The sequence below is a fragment of the Balaenoptera ricei genome, chromosome 15 (assembly GCF_028023285.1).
Source record: "Balaenoptera ricei isolate mBalRic1 chromosome 15, mBalRic1.hap2, whole genome shotgun sequence".
Classification (NCBI taxonomy): Eukaryota; Metazoa; Chordata; class Mammalia; order Artiodactyla; family Balaenopteridae; genus Balaenoptera; species Balaenoptera ricei.
Window position 1 is genome coordinate 50721378 of NC_082653.1, and position 19619 is coordinate 50740996.

The 19619-nt window shown below is 60.1% G+C and overlaps 2 protein-coding genes and 1 non-coding gene across 8 annotated transcripts; 1 reads left to right on the forward strand and 2 right to left on the reverse strand.

The window, feature by feature from the left end:
* Positions 1-1402: 1402 nt before the first annotated feature.
* On the reverse strand, positions 1403-4556 carry MRPL28 (mitochondrial ribosomal protein L28). 3 transcript variants are annotated; one of them, XM_059896158.1, is made up of 6 exons: positions 4506-4556; positions 3878-4175; positions 3039-3191; positions 2584-2718; positions 2402-2488; positions 1403-1793 (listed from the first exon to the last, which is right to left on the reverse strand). In XM_059896158.1, exons 2-6 carry the CDS (start codon positions 4163-4165, stop codon positions 1686-1688), a joined length of 771 nt encoding a protein of 256 aa, XP_059752141.1. In that variant the 5' UTR covers positions 4166-4175; positions 4506-4556; the 3' UTR covers positions 1403-1685. The 3 variants fall into 3 exon arrangements, with proteins under 3 accessions (XP_059752141.1, XP_059752142.1, XP_059752143.1); XM_059896159.1 differs by having other exon boundaries at positions 4502-4525; XM_059896160.1 differs by lacking the exon at positions 4506-4556 and adding an exon at positions 4464-4487.
* A 1378-nt stretch (positions 4557-5934) lies between these two features.
* PGAP6 (post-GPI attachment to proteins 6) lies at positions 5935-15148 on the reverse strand. 4 transcript variants are annotated; one of them, XM_059898380.1, is made up of 13 exons: positions 14926-15144; positions 11223-11400; positions 10948-11140; positions 10547-10641; positions 10080-10348; positions 9677-9996; positions 9190-9277; positions 8991-9114; positions 8437-8573; positions 7860-8038; positions 7645-7791; positions 6697-6813; positions 5935-6348 (listed from the first exon to the last, which is right to left on the reverse strand). In XM_059898380.1, the coding sequence occupies exons 1-13, from the start codon at positions 15047-15049 to the stop codon at positions 6052-6054; spliced, it is 2268 nt and encodes a 755-aa protein (XP_059754363.1). In that variant the 5' UTR covers positions 15050-15144; the 3' UTR covers positions 5935-6051. The 4 variants fall into 4 exon arrangements, with proteins under 4 accessions (XP_059754363.1, XP_059754361.1, XP_059754364.1 ...); XM_059898378.1 differs by having other exon boundaries at positions 10547-10674; positions 14926-15143; XM_059898381.1 differs by lacking the exon at positions 14926-15144 and adding an exon at positions 12504-12606 and having other exon boundaries at positions 10547-10674.
* A 2560-nt stretch (positions 15149-17708) lies between these two features.
* On the forward strand, positions 17709-17815 carry LOC132350071 (U6 spliceosomal RNA). The gene has a single exon (XR_009497825.1). It is a non-coding gene; the product is annotated as a U6 spliceosomal RNA (small nuclear RNA).
* Positions 17816-19619: the final 1804 nt, after the last annotated feature.

A 19619-nucleotide genomic window follows, 5' to 3' on the forward strand; every position in this document is an offset into this window, starting at 1 on the left:
CCCTCCATCCACCTCTCCCTCCCCCGGACTGCTCACACCTGGCCCAGCCCCCACCCTGCTCAGGCCACAATCCCTATGTCAGCGCCAGGTCCCTCAGGTCCCTCGAGGCTCCAGGAATGGCACAGGCACCCCCTCGGCCTGTGGCCTTAGTTGGGGCAGGAAGGAGCAGGCAAGGGAGGGGTACCTGAGTCAATATCAGTGAACTGGGGATGTTCTGGGTGCGCATCGCAGGGGTACCCAGGCAACAGACTGGGGTGGGGGGGGGGGAGGGGGGCGGGGCACAGAAAGGGGATCCTGAACGTGGGAGGGAACCAGGAGGTGGAAGCTGGGGAGACTGGCCCACCCAGAGCACCAGCAGTCTGTGTGGTTCAGACAACTGGGCTGGGCGTTGCCAGCCCACAGAGCCGGGCCAGGCGTGAGCTGGGCATCATCAGCTTTTGGTAAAATTCTTAAAAAATTAAAACGGTCACAGAATAGGGATGAGGACACATGGGGTCTCAAGGTGTCCCCGGAAGAGACTGGGACTGGTGACCTCTGGGGCACTCCCCCCAGGGCTCTGACCCCAAGGCAGCCCCCCATCCTGGATGACCTCCTTGTGAGCCATGGAGCCTCCAGGGCCCTCTTGCAGCCATGCTCACTGGCCAGCTGCACGCTCCCTCTGGCCTCCCACCCCATAAACACAGCCCAGGTGGCATCACCTCCACGGCTCCCTCAGGGGAGCCTGGTGCCCCTCAGTCAGCTGCCAGGACCAGGTCAGGGGAACCCACCTGTGTCCTCCCAGAGAGACCCAAATGGGTCTCAGTGCTCAGGATTTCCAGGTAGGGTCAGTGAAGAGGGTCATGCCATCCCCAAATCTCAGAGCAGGAAAGGCTTCAGGTGCCTGGTTCAGCCTCCCACTGGGGGCCACATCCCCACCCAAGTTCAGGTCTGGGTCAGCTGAAGAGGGAACATCTGTGTCACAGGCCCCGCAGGCCATGTGGCTTCTGCCTCCTTCTGGACCGTGACAGGGAGGTGCTAACAGAAGCTCCAGACTCAAGGCCTTCCCTGTGAGACACTGGCACCAGCAGCACCCTCTGGGGCCCCTGCACCTCCCAGAGCTGGGGGGGGGTGGTGCTCGCCACCCCAAAGGCAGTGCTGGTGCAGACACCATACAGCCACTCCCAGAGCCAGAACATAGCACCAGGCCTCTGCTCTGGAGAACATTCCAGGCAATGTGCAATGAGGAGGAGCGAGCACAGTCCTACTCTATCCTAGGATGCCTCCCACAATGCTGGGTTCTCCCAGAGAAGAGAAGAGCACCAAAACCTTGCACACCTAGGGACCACCACCCACCTCAGCTGCGTCCCGGGTCTCTGAGGCACAGGGTGAGCCTGATCCTCTAAGCAAAGCAGCACACACACAGTCCGGCTCAGACTTTACTCACACTTTCCCCCGAGGGTGGTGACCTGCCTTGGCAGGGCCTCCACTGCGGGGAGGGGGGGACAGAGGCAGCGAGAGGGCCCCAGGCCTCTGGGGATCCTGGGACAAGAGACCTCCTGGGGCCTCCACAAAGCCCACCCCACCCGGGAGCTGCACGGCCAGCACACACGACCACGGGTGGCCCTCACCACCACCCCAGGCTCTGTCCACAGTGCCAAAGGGGGCGGGGTGCTGAGCCTGGCTGTCAGGCCCAGGTCCCAGTGCGGCTACGTCCTGCTGGCTCTCTTCTGCACCACTGCCGGCTCAGACAGCGCTTGCTGCTGAAGCTGCTCAATCAGCTCCTCCACGTAGACCTTGAACAGAGGAACGGGGTCCTAGAGAGACAAGACAGGTCACAGTGAGGCGCTCTGGGGAGGGTGGGGATCCAGCTGCTGACCAAACACCAAGAGGAATCAAGCATGAGAGGACCAGGCCCCTCCTGCTTGGCCACGGGGTCAAGCAAGGCTACTTGCCATCCGCTAGCCCCCAGCCCAGAGGACAGTGCTCTGTTCGTGGGAGAGGGGCCGCAGGGGCCTTGGCTGCAGAGACTCCGGGCAGAGAGAAGGGGCAGCAGCTACGATGGGCCCCCTGTCCTGGCAGCTATCACACGCTCCAGACTCCTCCAGGGGACAGACACAAAAGGCCTCAGTGCAGTACTGGGCAGACCCTGCGGAATACTAGGTGGCCACAGAAATTGATGGTGCCAAGCATCCAGCTCTTATCCATCTTCCCATCCACGAAACCAGCCAGGGGGGGCAGGAGAGGGTCAGGACCTGGAGGGGAGGGAGTGGGCCACGCGGAGACCACAGCCCACGGCTCCCGCTGGGTAGCAGTGCCTCCCCAAGCCCACCCAGTGCCCCTGTCAACACACCCCAGGGGCTGCTGCTTGGCAGCTGTGCCCACTCCTGAGAGGGCAGGGCAGCTGGTGCTCACACATGCTCACCTTCTCTTCTAGGAGCCTCTGCTTCTCCACGGCCTCGTCCAGCGTCAGGCCAACCCACTCGGCCTCTGCCTCCGGGATGACAAACGCCTGGGCAGACAGAGACGGGCTCGCGGGTGAGGTCAGGGGTGGGCAGCCGGCCAGGGGGCCCACGAGGAACAGTAAGTAAAGGCTGGAGCCCTGACCTTGTACTTGTCGTAGATGGCCGCTCTCCTGTGGGGGTCATCTGGGTGCAGCTGGGGGTCCTGTCGGGCGAGCCGCAGCAGCATTCCTCGCTTCAGGTCCATCCCAAACTTGGAGCACAGGTCCTCCTTCGGGGTCTGGCAGGAGGCTCTGCATGGGGCCAGGTGCTGCGGGCAGGGCCCTGCCCACCGCACCAGCCGGCCCCTCCAGCTTCCTCCCCAGCAGCTGGCAGCCCCCAGGCCAGCCTGGTGGAGCACTTTAGGCGGGGTGGGCAGCCCCAGCACCCAGACCAGAAGCGAGGAAGGTCTAAGAGCAGAGAAGGAGGCAGCTGTGCTCTCTTGGCCACATGGGCAAGATGGCCGTCCACAGTGATGGACTCCCACTGGGGCTGCCCAGAAAGGGACATGGTCCCGTTTATATCTCACAGGGAACCCCAGCGTGGTGCAGATCTGCTTGCCTTGAGAATGTAGAAGTCAAACCCGTAAGCCTCGTCGATGAGGTCCAGGGTGCGCATGGTCACGGTCACGGTGAACCTGGTATCCAGGATCTCACTGTAAAGCTCACGCTGGAACAACTGCGGTTTCCACACCTTCTTCACCCTCTTGGAGAGCTGAGGGGGCAAGAAACTTGGTGAGCGCTGCTGCTTCTCCCCACACACTGGAGTGGGGAGACTGGGCATGTGGAGCTGCATGAAGCAGTCCCCACCTGGGGACCCAGGTGCCCACCCAGAGGTCAGCTTCTCCCCAGACCTTGCCCAAGTTGCTGGTGTTTATTCCAGACACACCGCACACACGACCATAACTCCACGGTTCACAGGTCATCACATCCCAAACCAGGGACCAAGGGGCCAAAGGCAAAGGGAGACGCTAGCCTAGGAGGCCTCAAAGACATAAGCCCCCTCCTTCCCCCAGGCTCCCCACCAGAGGCAACACAGCTCAGGGGGCAGACTCAGGAGACCGGCTCCCAGGTGAGCCTCTCGGCCTTCCTAAATGCCAGCCCTGTAGGTGTCACGAGGAGTAGAGAAAGTATGGCGGTCAAGCTGACAGGTGACCTTAAACCTCATTCTCCATCTCTTCTCACCACACAGGGCTCCTCATCTATACACTCGATCTGGCTACCGAAACTGTGACTTTTTACTCCTGAGGACACTCTTCAGATGGAGCTGTGTCTCCACCAGACTGTAAGCTCCCTCTCCCAGAGGGGTGGGGGTCCCTTTCACTGTCCAGGTACCTCCGGAGCCCGGAGCAAGGCAGCGAGGCCCAGGAAGTACCACTCAAGCCCGTCCTGCTCACCCACCTTGTCGTTGCTGACGTATCTGTGACCCTGCACCCAGCCCTCGCCGCCCCAGAGCCCCAGCTGGGACTCCGGGGGATAGTGAACGGGAATGGGCACGTCCTCCACGCGCTCCCGCTGCCCGTTCTTGGGGTTGATCTTGAATTTGACCCCGTGTGGCCTGTAGTGCACGGGAGTGGGCGTCCGCGCCTCCTCCAAGGAACGCAGGTAGTGCTGGGGCAGGCGGGAGTAGATGCCCTCCCGCAGCCGGAGCTGCTTCCACAGGCCGACCGGGACCTTGTGCAGGGGCATCGTGGCGAGCCTGGCAGGAGGCAGGGGCCACCGTCACGCGCGCCCGGCCGGACGCGGGCCCCGACCCCCACCCCCGACTCCAGCCCCCGGCGCGCCGCCTCTACCGCGGCCCCGAGCCCAGCCGCGTAACTCCAAGAGGCCCGATCCCCCGACTCCCGCCCCCGGCCTCCAGCCCCATCCCGACCCCCGGCTCCGCCTCCGTCACCCCCGCGCCCGGCCCCCCGCGCGGCCCCAACTTCGACCCCGTGCCCCCGCGCGGCCCCGACCCCAGCCGCGTGACCCCGGGCTGCCCAACCACCGCAAGACCCCGATTCCAGAGCCGGCCGCACCACCTACCTACCTGAGTCCCGCTCCCCCCCGGAACCGGAAGTCGTGCCGCGGCACCTTGCCTTCCACCCGCCGCTGACTGGCTGCAAAGCCGGTCGGTCTACAACGCCCCCCCTCGTCCCGCCCCCTTTCCCGTCTTTAGGGACCGTGGAAAACTCGCTGCGGAGACGGCGGCAGCTGCAGGCACCGTCGGCAAGTGTGGGCCCATTTCCTGGGAGCAGGGACTTGTCATTCTCGGTCCCACCTCCCCTCCTCCCGGAAGGAGCCCAGAAAACAATGTAAAAACTCTTTTGCCTTGAAACATCATGTAGAATATTAAATTCACTAATCACAGTGCAATCAGAGCTACAGAAAAATACGTCTTAAATGTCTTGAAAAAATTCCTCCCCAAAATACTGTATATAAATGTTTCCACTTTACAAGCCTAGAGAATGCTCCAGTGGCCAAGTGCTGGGTGACTGGGGGTGCGGGAAGCCTCCAGGGAGGCCGCAGCCTGGACAGGACTCAGAAGGGAAGACGCCAGGGCCAAAAGATGGGAGAGTACGTGCCCCCCGCCCTGGGCTCAGCAGCCCTGTCCAGCACCCTCACACAGACAGCAGCCCCTTAGGGAGGGGCAGGGCACTGCTCCTGGGGCAGTCAGCAGGCGATACCGTGCTTCCACCACAGAGGAAGGAGAAAGGCAGGGCCAGGTCTCCAGGAGCCCCCTCCCCAAACGTGTGGTTGGGCCAGTGCGGGCCGGCAGCCATCACCTTCTCTCCTGGGAGTAACTCAAGGAGATGCTCCCTAGGCAGGGCCCAGGAACCCAGGGGTCAATGGGACACAAAGATGGGACAAGCACTCCCAGAGCAGCTTGGCAGCCCCCTCCCCAGGAAGCTCATCTCAGGGGCCTGCAGCTCCAAAACTGAGAGCCAAAGGGAGTAAAGGGGGAGGGCTGGACAGCCAGAAGTCAGCCTCCCCCCTGCTACCCATGGCAGCTGGCCCTTATGGACACCCCAGTGCCATCAGCTCCCTGGTAAATGTGGTCACTCCTTCCCATGGCAAATGTATCAGCAGGGGGCATCCCCATGCCCGAGGCAGGCTGGCATTCAGGGGCACAAGGTGTCAATGAGCCAGGGATGGCATAGCTCCCAGCCTACGGGGCAGGGGCCCATGGGAGGTGGGCTCAGGCCTCCTCGGCCCACCTGGGTCTCTCATACCACAGCCTCACAGGGGAATAGGGCAATGGGGGACTCTTACACCACATCTCCCTCCAACCATCCCCAAGCCAGAAGAACTCAGAGCCTGACCCCACATGGTACCTGTGGTCTCCAGGCAGCCAGGCCCAGGCCCCAGGGGCCACTGCAGATACCAGCTGGGACCTGCAGAGGGACCGAGTCAGCTGGCAGCCAGTGGGCACAAGGGAGTTGGGGGTATGGTCCTCTCCTCTGCAGGAGAAAGCAAAAGAGTGCTCAGGGCAATTTTATTCAGTTGGAAATGGATCTGGACAGGGTCCCTCTCCCTTGGTCCTGCCCCTGGCTGGAGAGATCATCAAAGCTGCAGGTGTCCCCAAGCTGGCTGTGTCATGTCACTGTGTACAACTCGTCCTGGTGGTTCTTGCAGATCTCATAGTGGCAGGTGAGCTTCTGGGAGCAGGCCCAAGGCTTGGTGTGCTGTTCACGTGGTGGCAGCAAGAAGGCTGCGCTCCCTGCCAGCAGCATGTGCCAGATGCTGTGGGTGTAGTAATAGTTGTCGCTGGTCATCATGGAAGTGTAGATGGTGATGGCCACAGCGGCCAGGGAGATGCCGGGCAGGAGGTAGAAGACCCAGCGCTGCCAGGATGGGGGGTAGCAGTGGCGCCGGCGCCCACAGCGGTACACCTGGAGAAAACCACCGCACGAGTGTTGGCACAGGGGCTGCAGCCACAGCTCCCAGGGGCCTGCCCAGGTCTGGGAGTGTGGGCTGCTTGGAGGGGTTCAAGGGCACAAAGATCTATGGGTTCCTCAGGCCCAGGCCCTGGGCATGAAGCCACACTGAGCCCCTGTGGGTGCCACTGGCAGCCCTCGGCAGATCTGGAGGACTCAGACCCAGGACTGAGAACATGGCCAAAATGAGGGGCCATGCTCTCTCCTCCCAGAGCGAGCGTGTATGGAGAGCCCATGCTCTTTTACCCCAATTACCAGGAGAGGGAGCCTGGGCAGGACCCCAGGCCTGCCCTAGTTCCTTACCCACATGGTGACCATGACCACAATGGCAAAGAGGCAAGGCCCCATTGTGTTCCAGGCAGCCCTGCGGTCCAGCTGCAAGGACATGGCGAAGACCAGAGCGCCCAGGAGAAACAGAACCTGGGCAAAACACAGGGACGATGGCAGGGTCACAGGAGCGCTAGGCCTGGTTCTTTTTTGATGGCACAAGGTCCAGCAGGAGCAGGTGGTTTGGGCCTGCTGGTCATCCCACTGTCCCTACTGCCCCCCAGCACCTCTGCCAGTCCCCTTGGAGCAACTGGCACACCCTGCCCTGCTCTGCTGGCTGGGAGGGAGGTGCCCCTCCTCCAGCTCCTGCATTGCTGGGATCCATCAGTCCCAAGGGTCCATCCACAGGTGGATTTCTAATGTGTTTTGTTTTGTTTTGGCCGCGCTGCACAGCTTGCGGGATCTTAGTTCCCTGACCGGGGATTGAACCCACGCCGCCCTCAGCAGTGAAAGCACGGAGTCTTAACCACTGGACTGCCAGGGAATTCCCCACAGGTGAATTTCTGGGGCACAAACTTGGGCAGGCAGGGCACCAGGGCACGCATCTCCATCAGCCAAGCCCGGCTGCAGCAGAAAAGTCCCCAAAGTGTCCTCAGCACCAGGGACTCCAGGAGCACAGCTGGGCGCTTCTCAGGGAGGTCTGGCCCAGGGTTGGGGTTCCAGGCCTCCTCTCTGAATGGGGCCCTGGGAGAGAGACAGGCCTCGCCCAACCCTGCCCACCACCTTCTTTTCCTGGCATCCTCCGAGCAGCTGACACAGTCCCTTCACAACTGGAGGCAGCCTCTTCTAGCAGGCGACTGGTTAGTACAAGAGGTTTCGAAGGGCAGCGGCCATACCCCCTTTCTGGTGTCTCCCTCGACATACTGCGCACAAGGGCCTCCGCCCCACCACAGCCCAGACCCCAGGTATCAGGAAATCGCTCACGTATTTCAGGGCGGCCTTCAGCCGGGCCATGCAAAGGATGGTGACCCAGATGGACACTCCGGAGCCCAGGAAGTCGCAGTACTGCAGTGTGTCATAGTTGAGGATGCACAGCACCGCTTCACCCGGCTGGTCGCAGGCGTGGTAGAACTGTGGGGCCGGGCGGTGAGCGGCAGCCCAGGTCCCCCTACCACCCCCAGGGGAGCAAGCAGGCCTACCGTGGAGAAGAACATGGTGTAGGCGTAGACGGAGGCCTCCACCAGGAGGGAGCGGTGCACGGAGATGGCGATGGGGGCCAGGAACACGAGGTTGCTCAGGGTAAGCAAGAGGGCGGCCGCCTTCTGCTGGGCCGCCGTCTGGGCTGTGCTGTTGTCTGTGCAGCTCCACCCACGCCAGCCTGTGGGCCAAGGCAACGCAGAGGGGGCTGAAGCCGGGCAAGTGGGGCAGGCTCGGCAGGGGGCGCTTTGGAACCTCAGGGCCCGCCCCTCACCCAGGGCCCTGCAGAGAAGCCCCTTCCTCACCTCTGAGCAGGCCGGGACAGGTGTGGGTAGGTGTGGGGCACATGTGGGTAGGTGGATGCCAGTGTGGGTAGGTGTGGGCAGGGGAGGCCAAGATCAGAAGGCAGTACCAGCTCTGGGGGTGCCTCTCTGTGTCCGCACGGGGGCACGGTAGGGGCGGGAAGGGGGCATCTGTCCTTGCTCTTCGGGGGCAGAGCTGGGATGGGCTCCCAGAGGAAGGCACAGGGCTGGGAGGCCAAGGGCACGAGTTGGGGGAGACATCAGGACCGTCCCTCACCTGCCTTGCAGCTGCAGCCCGCATACAGGTAGCCATGTCTGCGCAGCAGGAGGCACTGGCCGTAGGGTCCACAATCGTTCAAGCAGGGCACCAAGTACAAGGTGGTCTCCACGAGGACCGAGGCCTGCTCACACTCCCTGCGAGGAAGGGGCCATAGGAAGGCTGGCTGCTGAGGTCTGCCGGTCAGTCCCCCACCAGTGCTCCCAGCAGGGTCTTGGACACATGAACCCAGAGTTGAGGCCCCCGAGCTCCGAGCCCTGGAGGACAGCAGCCACGAGCTCTGCGAGGCCAAGATGCCCCTCTTCCTCCCGCTGTCCGAGTACCAGCCTGTCTGGGGCTGTGTCCTGGACCAGTCCCCCTGCTTGTGTCCGGACTCTCAGAACTGCCACGGGAGGAGTGGCCAGGTGGAGGTGGGGAACCCTTTAGAACTCCCAAAAGGCAACTGACCCTGCACGGCTTACAGGAAGTTGGGTCAGCACCAAACTGGGATACGGGCAGCCCTGTCCATGGTCCCGAGCGCAACGATTTGGCCGGCTGCCCTCAAGTTTACTTACTCAGGTCTCTCGGGGCACATGAGCTGCAGGGAGAGGTACCAGTTGTCTGTCTCTGGGTAGGGGATGATGAGGTTGGCCGTGGGAGAAGAGGCACTCAGAGACAGGGGGTGGCCCTGGAAGAAGGCTGCAGGGGAGGAGGAAGGCCTGGTCATAGGGAGCCAGAGGGCCTGCTGGTCCCGGGGCCGGATGCCACCTATACCTGTGGTGCAGCTGAGCGAAGCGTTGAAGCTGAGCAAGGGTGAGGCAGCAGTCACACAGGCTACCACTGAGGTGTTGGCAATCGCAGTCTGGAAAGGAGGCCATTCAGGGTCAGTCCCCGGCCTCCACCTCAAGTTCACCCCTGGTGCTGGGTGCCGTTCTCTGTGGCCCCCGCTGGCTCAGGGCCCACCAGGACCCTTCCCCGCCAGGCCTGGGGCACCCAGCTTCTGACCCTACCTGCAGCCCTGGGCCTGCCAACGGGGACCTGCTGCCCCGCAGAACAGGCCTTCTGTTTCTCAGATGGTGCCTGTTCTGGCCCAACGCCTGTCGGGCTCACTTTGTTGCCCGAAAGGCCACCCCAATCCCGTCTCCGTGCCAAAGTTGGCACAGGGAGGCCTGAGCAGCATCGCTCTGCCCAGGCAGGTCTGAGCCCTGGACCCTGGGCCCTGATCCGAGCCGGACCTCTAGGGGTTCTTGGACCAAGGTACCTTGTTGACCCGCATGGAGATGGTGAGGGAGCCCCCGCTGTCCATGCCCGTGTTGAGGTTCAGCCGCATCACTGAGGGCATGTCTGACTGCACGAGCACCGAGACCCTGTCCAGGGGCTGGAAGCGCACGGATACCACGTCCACGTCTTCCCGCAGGACGGGGAAGCTCCTGAGGCAGAAGGGGCTGCCGCCCACCCTGCCCCTCCGGTCCAGGTCCTGGTAGCTGGGGGTCGGGGGAAGCAGACCGGTGGAGGCGTTGCTGCTCTGGTTTGGGCTGCTCTGCAGAAGGTGCTGGAAGTTCACACTCCACGGCCTGCAGGCTGTCAGGACCACAAGGAGCTCAGCTGGAGGAAGGCCTGAGGGCGGAAGGCAGGGGGCAGAGCCATCTCCCTGCTCAGCCCACCTGTGAGGGCAGCCACAGCACTGAAAGCCACAGACACACGGGGCCCTGCGAGGCTCTTGGCCGTCACTTGCAGCCACCGGTCCCAGGGTGGTGAGGGCAGCAGCAGGCGGCAGGCCTGGGTGGGGCCGCTGCAAGTGAGCACTTTCTGGAAGTTTCCAGGCAGGGTGGCCGAGCCCACGGTGAGGCGCACAGGGCAGCCCAGGCTCCCGTTGGATGCACAGCCCTGCAGCTCCAGCCGCAGCTCTTGGGTGTACTCGGGGACGAAGACTCTGCAGCCAAGGGGATACGGCCTCACTTGGGCTCTGCGGCTTCAACCAACCTCCCCGTATACTTCACCCTCAGAGTGGTAGCCAAAGGGGGCGAGACACCTGGCCCCCACTTCTTAGCACGACCCAGAGACACAGACCCACCGCTTTCACCCGCAGTGAGGACAGCAGTACCACCCACTCCACCAAACCTCCACTCACTTGAGGTAGCTGGGGTGGGAGAGGAGGGTCTGTGGAAAGGGCACGTCAGGCTCCAGGATGGAGACCTCGACCACTCGCACGACCAGCATGTCAGGCTGGAAGATGTAGGCACAGGTGGGAACAAAGCCCTAAGGAGAGAGCAGGCACAGGGGAGAAGGGGAAGCAGGAGGGGGCAGCAGGGCTGGACCAGAGAGCCCTAGGGTTGGGGGAGGCAGGGCTGGACCAGAGAGCCTGCGGGGGGAGGGTGTCAGGGCTGGACCATAGAGCCCTAGGGTGGAGTGGCAGGGCTGGGCAGCAGAGCCCCAAGCAAAGTCTGCCCTGGGGAGATGAAAAATAGGGACTGGCCATTCACGCACTGTGGGGTCCTGCCCACCCCCTGTCCCTGGAGGGAGCCCCCTTACCTTCACCTCAATCTTATGGGATGAGGGGGGCAGGTGGGCGGCCACAAACCAGTCCCCGGGTGCTGGGTGGGAGATGTTGACAGAGGCGTTGCTGTGCAGCATCTTGAGGAGGAAGGAGGGCTGAACGGAGGTGTTGTCAGGGAAGCTGGTGCCCAGTGGGTTGATGACGGGAGGGGCACCATAGCGGAAGTACCTGGAGGCAGGGAGAGCAGGGCAGGCTCAGGTGTCGGCCCAGGCGGCTCAGGCGGGGGCAGGGGCGGCGGGCGGGCACCTACACAGTGATCTCCATGTTGGTGCAGGTAGGGCCACTGCCCCTGGACACCTGCAGCAGCCAGCGCAGCAGCACTGTGTCTGGGGGCACCTGGAAGTGGAAGAGCCTGGCGCTGCCATACCAGCTGTAGAAAGCCAGCTTCTGCGGGGCCTGCGAAAACTGCTCCGACACCAGCCTGGCATCTGCGGAGAAGGCGCTGTCAGCCAGGCCAGGGTGCCCAGGATCCCCCTCCCCTGGGGAGAAGATGGAGGCCCTCATGCCTGGCCTGGGCCGGAGAGAAGGGGCGAGGGAAGCCATGGAGCCCCTGGGATGCCTGGCATGCCCACTCTGACCTCGGAAAGGTCACTGCTCCCCCCCAGCCCTTGGCAAGGGCCCAGGGCTCAGAAGTTTTCACTCAGGCATCACGTTCCCACTCACGTCCACACATCCATCTTTCTAAACCCCTCCAGCCCTGCCAACGATCTCTAGCTCACAGGCTCAGTCCCCCACAGCCATTCCTCTGCCAACTTTCCCCAGATCTCCACATCCCACCCACCAGCCACCCCTTATCAACGAGTCCCACAGCCACCCAACACCGATCACCCCAACGGTCTCAGACCTTAGAAGCAGGAAGAGCCCCACTCAGAGGGCAGCTCCTCTCCACACTGGTCACAGCCCCCCCTCCCCTCCCTCCACTGCAGCCCTGGCACATCCAGGGCTGAGGGATGGAGTCTGAAGGGCACAGGAAGTGGTCAGGGCGGGAGCCCCCACAACTGCCCTGGGCACTAGACGCCAGGACACTCTCCCCCACCTCCTCTGAGCCTCCCCAGCTCCAGCATCCTTGATCCTGGTTCCACTGGACAGGCCAGGGAGTCCAGGTCTGGAGGCTGGCCACCTGCTCAGGCCATGATTTGGGATACAGTTGCACCAGAGCCGTCATCCCTCCTCACCCAGACAGGAGGCAGGCAGAGACCCTGTGGGGAGGGGACCTAGGCTGGAATGGCTACCCCCAGCTCCAGTGGGCACAAGCCCCTGCAGAGTGGCCCCAGCCCAGGGCTCCCCTGCGCCCCAGTCCTGGCAGTGGCTCCCAGGCCCCCACCTCCATGGCTCCCCAGCTGCCCTCCCCCACACACTCCAAAAAGTTTGCACTTGCAGCCCCCTTTTGTCATGCCAGCCTTTCCCAGACCAGCTCTGAAGGTCTGCTGGGACTGGGCACAGAGGCCTGCGGCCCCACCCAGGATTAGGGCCCTCCTGGGAGTGTCCATTAACCGCTGGAGCATGTGTCTGGGGCCCATGGTGTAACCACCTGCCCAATGAGTGGGTGAGGGTGCCCACTCAGACCCTCCCTCTAAGGCCTCCCACAGAACAGGCATGCTCTGGTGCTCTCTGTGTCCCAGGGGTGGCTGACAAGGCACCTGGGCTGCATGGTAGGAAGCGTGGCCCCAGCACCAGCTCAGGCCTTGTTCTCCTGTGACCTTGACCATCCTTTCCCCTCTCTGGGTCCTAGCTTCCTCTGAGTTGGCTGAGTCGGACAGCACCTCCCTTTGGCTGCCCCTCCCTCCATGGTTAATGGATGTTAAAGTGCTTTAAGAAGAAATGCATTGTGGACACAGCAGGGTGTGGTCTCCCTCTCCTCTGAGCTGGGTACCTCCCCCTGCCCCACTGGGAAACTGGCAACTCACACCACCCCAGCAGCAAGCCCGGGCCCTTCCAGGTGGGCCAGGTGAGCAGGTAAGGGAACCAGGTGAGCAGCTGGCTTTCCTGCCAGCTTCCTGACCCTACCATGGAAACACCCTGAGAAAAGATAGCAGCCCACTTGCAAAGCCAGTCTGAGCTCGGAGGAGCCCGGTATTGGGGGCTGGGCAGGGGTAGGCATCACATAGGACACACTCCAGGCTTTCCAGGTGTCTACTGGCCACCAAGTCCCAACTGCCAACTGTGGCCTGAGTGCCAGGAGACTAGCAGCCACTGAGCTAATACAAACTTTCTCCTGAGGCTGCTGCAGCCCTCCCCCACCCCACCCCACCCCACCCCACCCCAGGACCACAGGGCCTTAGAGAAACAGTCAGCCAGCCCACCGGGCACCCAGCTTCTAGATGGGGCCAGGCAGGGGAGGTCCCGCTGCAGTGTGCAGCCCCCTGACCAGAGAGTGGCCAGGTCCTCTGGCCCCTGCCAGCCCTGGACACCTGCAACCCAGCTGGTGGCTGTGAAGTTTCACCAGGTGCATGAGAGATAAGAGAGGTCACCCTAAGACCTAGGGGTCCCCACTCCCAGGCCACACAGCCCCTCCAGCACCCCACCCCCAGCTCTGCAGGTCTCCATCTGAGCCAGATGTGGAAGACACATTTCTGATATCAGGGAGCTCCAGCCACATGCACACCTGCTCTGCCCACAACCCCCTCCAAGGACACAGGGCTGGGGGTAGGAGAAAGAAAGTCCCTGAGCCTGTCCTGGGAACCCTAGTAAGGGCACCCTGTCCCACATCCTCCAAACCAGGACAGGCACACAGTGCGGAGACCCTGCCCACCCAGAGACCCCAGAAGCCAGGATCACACAGAAACCAGGATCACTTTAGCAGGCCTGGGAGGTGAGCGGCTGCCCCAGATTTTCCATCTCCATAAACTCTTCATCAGTGACCCCTCACCTAGCCCTGATCCCGGAAAAGGAGGAAAGGAGAAAGTAAGGATGACTTTCTCATCGGTACCCGATGGAGCAATTTCATCAGGGGCCCATCTCGGGGAAACTGCCTTTCATTTCAAGCTGTGCCAAGCTCAGAAACCAGAGGCACAACCCTCAAAGAAACAGGAGCTTGGAGAAGCAAGATTTCAGAGAAGGGGGGATGGGCTGGGAACCAGCCCCAGGCTGTGTTGGATAAGCTGCCTACTGCCTGGTGGGGCATCTGGGCCCTCCCAGCCCCACCAGCCTGGTCACCAGAGAGCCCAAGGCCTCAGGAATCAGGCAGTTTACTCAGCATCCTCAGGTGTCCTGCAGAACCCCAAGGACAGCAACTTCTGGTCTAGCCACCTCCTTGGGCCTTCATCAAAGGGAGTGGAAGTTCCCAGACAACACGGAGGTGCCCATTTCTCAGAACCACTCTGGCCTGCTAGGGTTCTGAGGACGACTGGGAGTCTAGCCTCCAACAAGCAAGGCCAGCTGTTGAAAGTGACTGCAGTAGGGTGGTGGTCACCTTGGGAGGGGTGGAGGCATTACACCCACCCCGGCTGCTACTTTAGGATCTAAGCAACTTTTTCCCAACTCTGGCCCTCTCCCAGACCAGATGGGGACCCGGGAATCCCACGGCCCAGTGTTTCTTCCCAGGAGCTCACAGCTCCCCCCCGCAGCTCCTGGAGTCCCAGAAGAGTCCCCCTGGGCCACTTCACCCCCACGTCCTGGTGTGCGAGGCTCGTGCCCGACCAGAACCCGTTGGGAGGAGGAGGAGCAGGAAGGAAGGGAGGACTCGCTCCAAGGGGACCGTCTGGCCGAACCCGGCCCCGGGGACAGAGGAGGGGGCGCGGGTGTCCCTTCTACCGCCCGCTCTCACACTCGGTGCCCCGGAAGGGGCCGCCCTGCGCCCCCAACCCAGGGTGGGGACCTGGGCCCTACGTCCGCGCCAGGTGAGCGCACAGGTGCCCCCAGGTGACTCACAATCCCGGCCGCTCCCCCCGCTGCTCCCTCCGCCCCCCAGCCCGAGCCCCCGGGATGGCGCCCGCAGGTCCGCGCTCGCTCACCGCTCTTTTTGCCGTCGCCGGCGGCGGCAGGCGGGGACCGAGCGAGCAGCAGCAGCAGCAGCAGCGGCACCGCCACCGCCACCACCACCGCCGCGCCCCCGGCCCCGGTCCCAGCCCGGCGCATGGCTCCGCGCTCGGCCCGGCGCTACCCGACCCGCGTACCCGGCCGCCCACCCCCGCCGCCGCTCGGGCAGCCACGGCTGCCACTGCGGCCCCAGCCGCCGCCTCTGCCCTGGATTCCCATCGTCCGGGCCGGTCCTAGCCGCCGGCGCCCCGGGCACTTCCGCCTGAGAGGCCCCGCCCCGCCGCGAGCTGGGCCGGAGAGGGGCGCCGGGCGCACGGCGCTGAGCTGGGCTCGCGGGGCGCGCGGGGAAGGCGATCTGAAGGAGGATGCGGGGCGGGGGGCGACGCGGGGCGGGGGGCGACGCGGGGCGGGGGGCGACGCGGGGACCAAGAGGGCGCGCAGGGAAAATGGGTCGGAGGGAGGTCCGGACTGGTGGGGAACTCGGGCCCGCGACAGGGCGCAGGTGGGGGAGGCGGGGCGAGATGGAGTGGAGGGTCGCAGGACACGTGGGGCGGAGGGAGGAATGGGGGCGAAGGGTGGCGCGGGACCCCGGGAGCCGCGGGGGTCTTGGTTCAGAGGGAGAAATGGTGGGGCGTGACTTGGAACGCGCAGGAGATTCGAAGCGGCCGCGGAGTGTCCCCATATGCTTTCTGGACGCGCTGCGGGGACCCCGGGACGCGAGTGTCTTTCGGTCCCTGCTCGTGGGCCAGGCGCCGCGCGAGGTCCGGCCAGCCTGCGCCGGCTCCTGCCTCCCGGAGCTGGGCTCCCCGGCCGGCCTCCCGGCGCGTCACACCACAAAGGCGCTACGAGTATGTGTGAAAAACACTTTCATGGAAAAATGAAAAGGCTCCTTGTACATATTTCGTACACTGTGAAGGTGGCGATTCACGTCAGTGGGTGGGACTCACTCACCCTTGACATCCGGGTAGATTCCAACAGATTAAGGATTTCAGCGTGAAAAGGAAACGATGGAGGGACTGGAAGAGAACATGGGGAAACTTTCACAGTTTAGGGGAAGCGAAGGCTTTTCTACATGTGACCCAGTAGGCTAGAGGCAAGATAGAAATTCAGCTACGAGCAAAACTGCATAACCAAACTCAAAAAACAAGCCTCAAATGGGAGGACACTTGCAACTCACATCACAAAGGGCCGATCTTAATGAGATTACTACTAATAAAGAGTTCCTACAAGTAAATAAGAAATATCAACTCTCCCACAGCAAACCACCAGAGAAGATTCCTAGAAAGGATATGCAGATGAATATTTCCCTCCTTAGAGAAATGCAAACTGAAAAGCACCCAGAGGCTTTTCTTCTTTCACCTAACAAATCTGCAGAGATCAAAAAATTTGATCCTACCGAAAGGGTGGCATTGCCCACAGACTTTCTTAGGTTTGCTGAGCCTCCCGGGAGCCTCAGTCCTGCCACCGCTGTGCATTTTCCCTGCAGATACGGTCACAGAGGAGTGAGGCTGCATTCGAGTGCAGCATGCACCCAGATATTGGTAATGAGGGAATGGGCATTAGAGTCATGGGTACCCAGATCGAAATTCAAACACTGTGGTATTATAAACACTGATCCAGTGGGCTGTAAAAGGAAAACCAGGAAGCTCTGTGTACTAATTGGGAATGGTCTACCAGGGGGACCATTAGCTGAAAAAAGGGAAGGGCAGAATAATGTGTTCAGAAAGCTACCATTTTTGTAGAAAAAAAATTTTTTTAGTTTGCATGTCTTAAAGACATAGACTGCCTGGAAGCATCCAGCAGCCGGGGAGGGAAGGGAATCCTGTGGCTGAGGATTGGGAAGAGGGGCTATACCTGTTTGCACCTTTCGAACTTTGTACGTGTGTGTGTGCGCGCGCGCGCGAGGGTTTACCACTCGGGAGGGAAGAGAAGCTGACCCGGGGAGCCCAAGGCCACTGAATGCTGGGGGGTAAGGGGGGGGTGAGGCATGGTGGGAGGGTGGGGGGAGGAAGCCCCAGGTGTGAACCCTTAAAACAGACCCTTTATTCCTCTGGAATCTAGGCTGGACCCCCCTCACCCGTGGCCGCAGGGGGCTCCCAGGTTCTCAATTTAAAGGGACAGAGACCAATTCTGGATTTTGCTGAGCTTCGATTTTAGTGCACTGTACTGACCCAGATCATGCTGGGGACAGCAGCTGTGGTCAGCACTGAGCCGCGCAGACTGTTCCAGCCGAGATCCATCCCTGCCCCAGGCTGGGCTCAGCGGTCCCCCACCAGCCCTACCCACTCTGAGGGTCACCTCAGTGTGAGGCTCCCGGGCCAAGCTCCCCAAGCAGGCAGGAGAAGAGGCATCGGTGCTCCATCTAGGGGGCTCAGGAGAACTCTGCTAAGTAACAGAGTATTAATAATGGAAAGGAGGGACTTCTCTGGTGGTCCAGTGGGTAAGACTCCATGCTCCCAATGCAGGGGGCCAGGGTTCAATCCCTGGTCAGGGAACTAGATCCCACATGCATGCCGCAAAAAGGTCCCGCATGCCACAACTAAGGCCCAGCACAGCCTAAATAATAAATAAATAAATATTTTTTTAAAAATGGAAAGGACCCACCTGGGAGGCCTCATCTGAAGACGGAAACAGGCCCAGTGGCAGGAGGCCCCTTCTGGAGGTCTTGCGAATACACGGTTCTGTATCCTACCTCACACTACACAGAAAAATGAACTCCAACTGGATCAGGTTGTCAACTGTCAGGAATAAAATGATAGTGCTCGCCTCAGCAGCATATATACTAAAATTGGAACGATACAGAGAAGATTAGCATGGCCCCTGCACAAGGATGACACGCAAATTCGTGAAGCGTTCCATATTTTTAGGCGGGAAAGAGGGGGGAGGGATAAATTGGGAGATTGGGATTGACATTTACATACTACTATATATAAAATGGATAATTAATAAGGACCTACTTTATAGCACAGGGAACTCTACTCAATACTCTGTAATGACCTATATGGGAAAAGAATCTAAAAAAGAGTGGATATATGTATATGTATATGTATAACTGACTCACTTTATTGTACACCTGAAACTAACACAACACTGTAAATCAGCTATAATCCAACAAAATTTTAAAAAAAAGAATAAAATGATAAAAATATTAAAAGGAAACTAGAACATGTCCCCTAGAATACAGGCATGGGAAAGAATTTCTTGAGCAAGACAGGGAACCGGGGAACATGAAGAAAAAGTTACTTTTTTTTTTTTTTTTTTTAATTTATTTATTTTTGGCTGCGTTGGGTCTTCGTTTCTGTGCGAGGGCTTTCTCTAGTTGCGGCGAGCGGGGGCCACTCTTCATCGCGGTGCGCGGGCCTCTCACTATCGCGGCCTCTCTTGTTGCGGAGCACAGGCTCCAGACGCGCAGGCTCAGTAGTTGTGGCTCACGGGCCTAGTTGCTCCGCGGCATGTGGGATCTTCCCAGCCAGGACTCGAACCCGTGTCCCCTGCATTAGCAGGCAGACTCTCAACCACTGCGCCACCAGGGAAGCCCAAAAGTTACTTATTTGACTACATTTTTAAAAATGCTATGTAATTATAAAAAAGTGTGAAAGGATAGACGTCATCAATTAAGTCAAAAGACAAATGGGAGAAAACATGTGCTATGTGTGATAAAAGGTGAATATACCTAAGATAGAAAGGAAATTCACACACTGAAAAAAAGACAGTCCAAAAGAAGACACTGGAAATATCCCATAACCTGGCAATTTACAGGAGAAGATGAGAAAGATGAAAGTGGTCCACTGGTGGCAGTGGGTGACAGGGGCAGAAGATGTTGCCAGGGCAGGATGCCCTGAGAGTGATGCTCTGGTTTGAGTGCTCCCCCTTGGCAGCCCTCACCAGCTTCCCTGGGCTGGCAGAGGTGGGTGAGGCTACCTGGGACCCCAGCTCCGAGAAGAAGCCACCCACACTGGCTCCCCCTGCAGTGACCCGAGCAGGGGTGAAAAGAGGTCTAACATGTTTAAAGTTGGAGTCCCAAAAGGATAGAACGAGGCAGAAAAAACATGTGAAATTTGGTGAAAGACATTAATGTACAGATTCAAGAAGCTCAGTGAATCCTAAGAAGAAATTGTACAAAGAAAATCACACCCAGGCACATAATAGTCAACTACTGAAAACCAAACAAAAAGAAGAAATATTGAAAGCATCCAGAGAAAAATTACATTCAAGGGAATAACAATTCAAACAACGTATGACTTCTCTTCAGAAACAATGGAGCAGACAGGACAGGGGGAAGGAGAAAACAGACCTACATGGTTGCAAGATTCCTGCATCTTACATGAAGTGGCACAGTATAAATTCTAAATAGTCTGTGAAATGTTAGAGATGTAATTACAATCCCTAGAGCAACCAGTATAAAAATAATGCTAAGGTATACCTAAAAATCCAATAAATAAATTAAACGGTATTTAAAAATATTCATTTAATCCGAAAGAGGTCAGGAAAGGAGGAAAAGAATATAAATCAGAGGGGGCAAACACAAAACAAATAATAAAATAGGAGATCTAACTCCAACCATATCAATAATTACATTAATTATTCATGGACTACACACTCCAATTAAAAGGCAGAGATGATCAGACTGGATTTTTAAAAAAGCAAGAAGACACAGATGGGTTGAAAG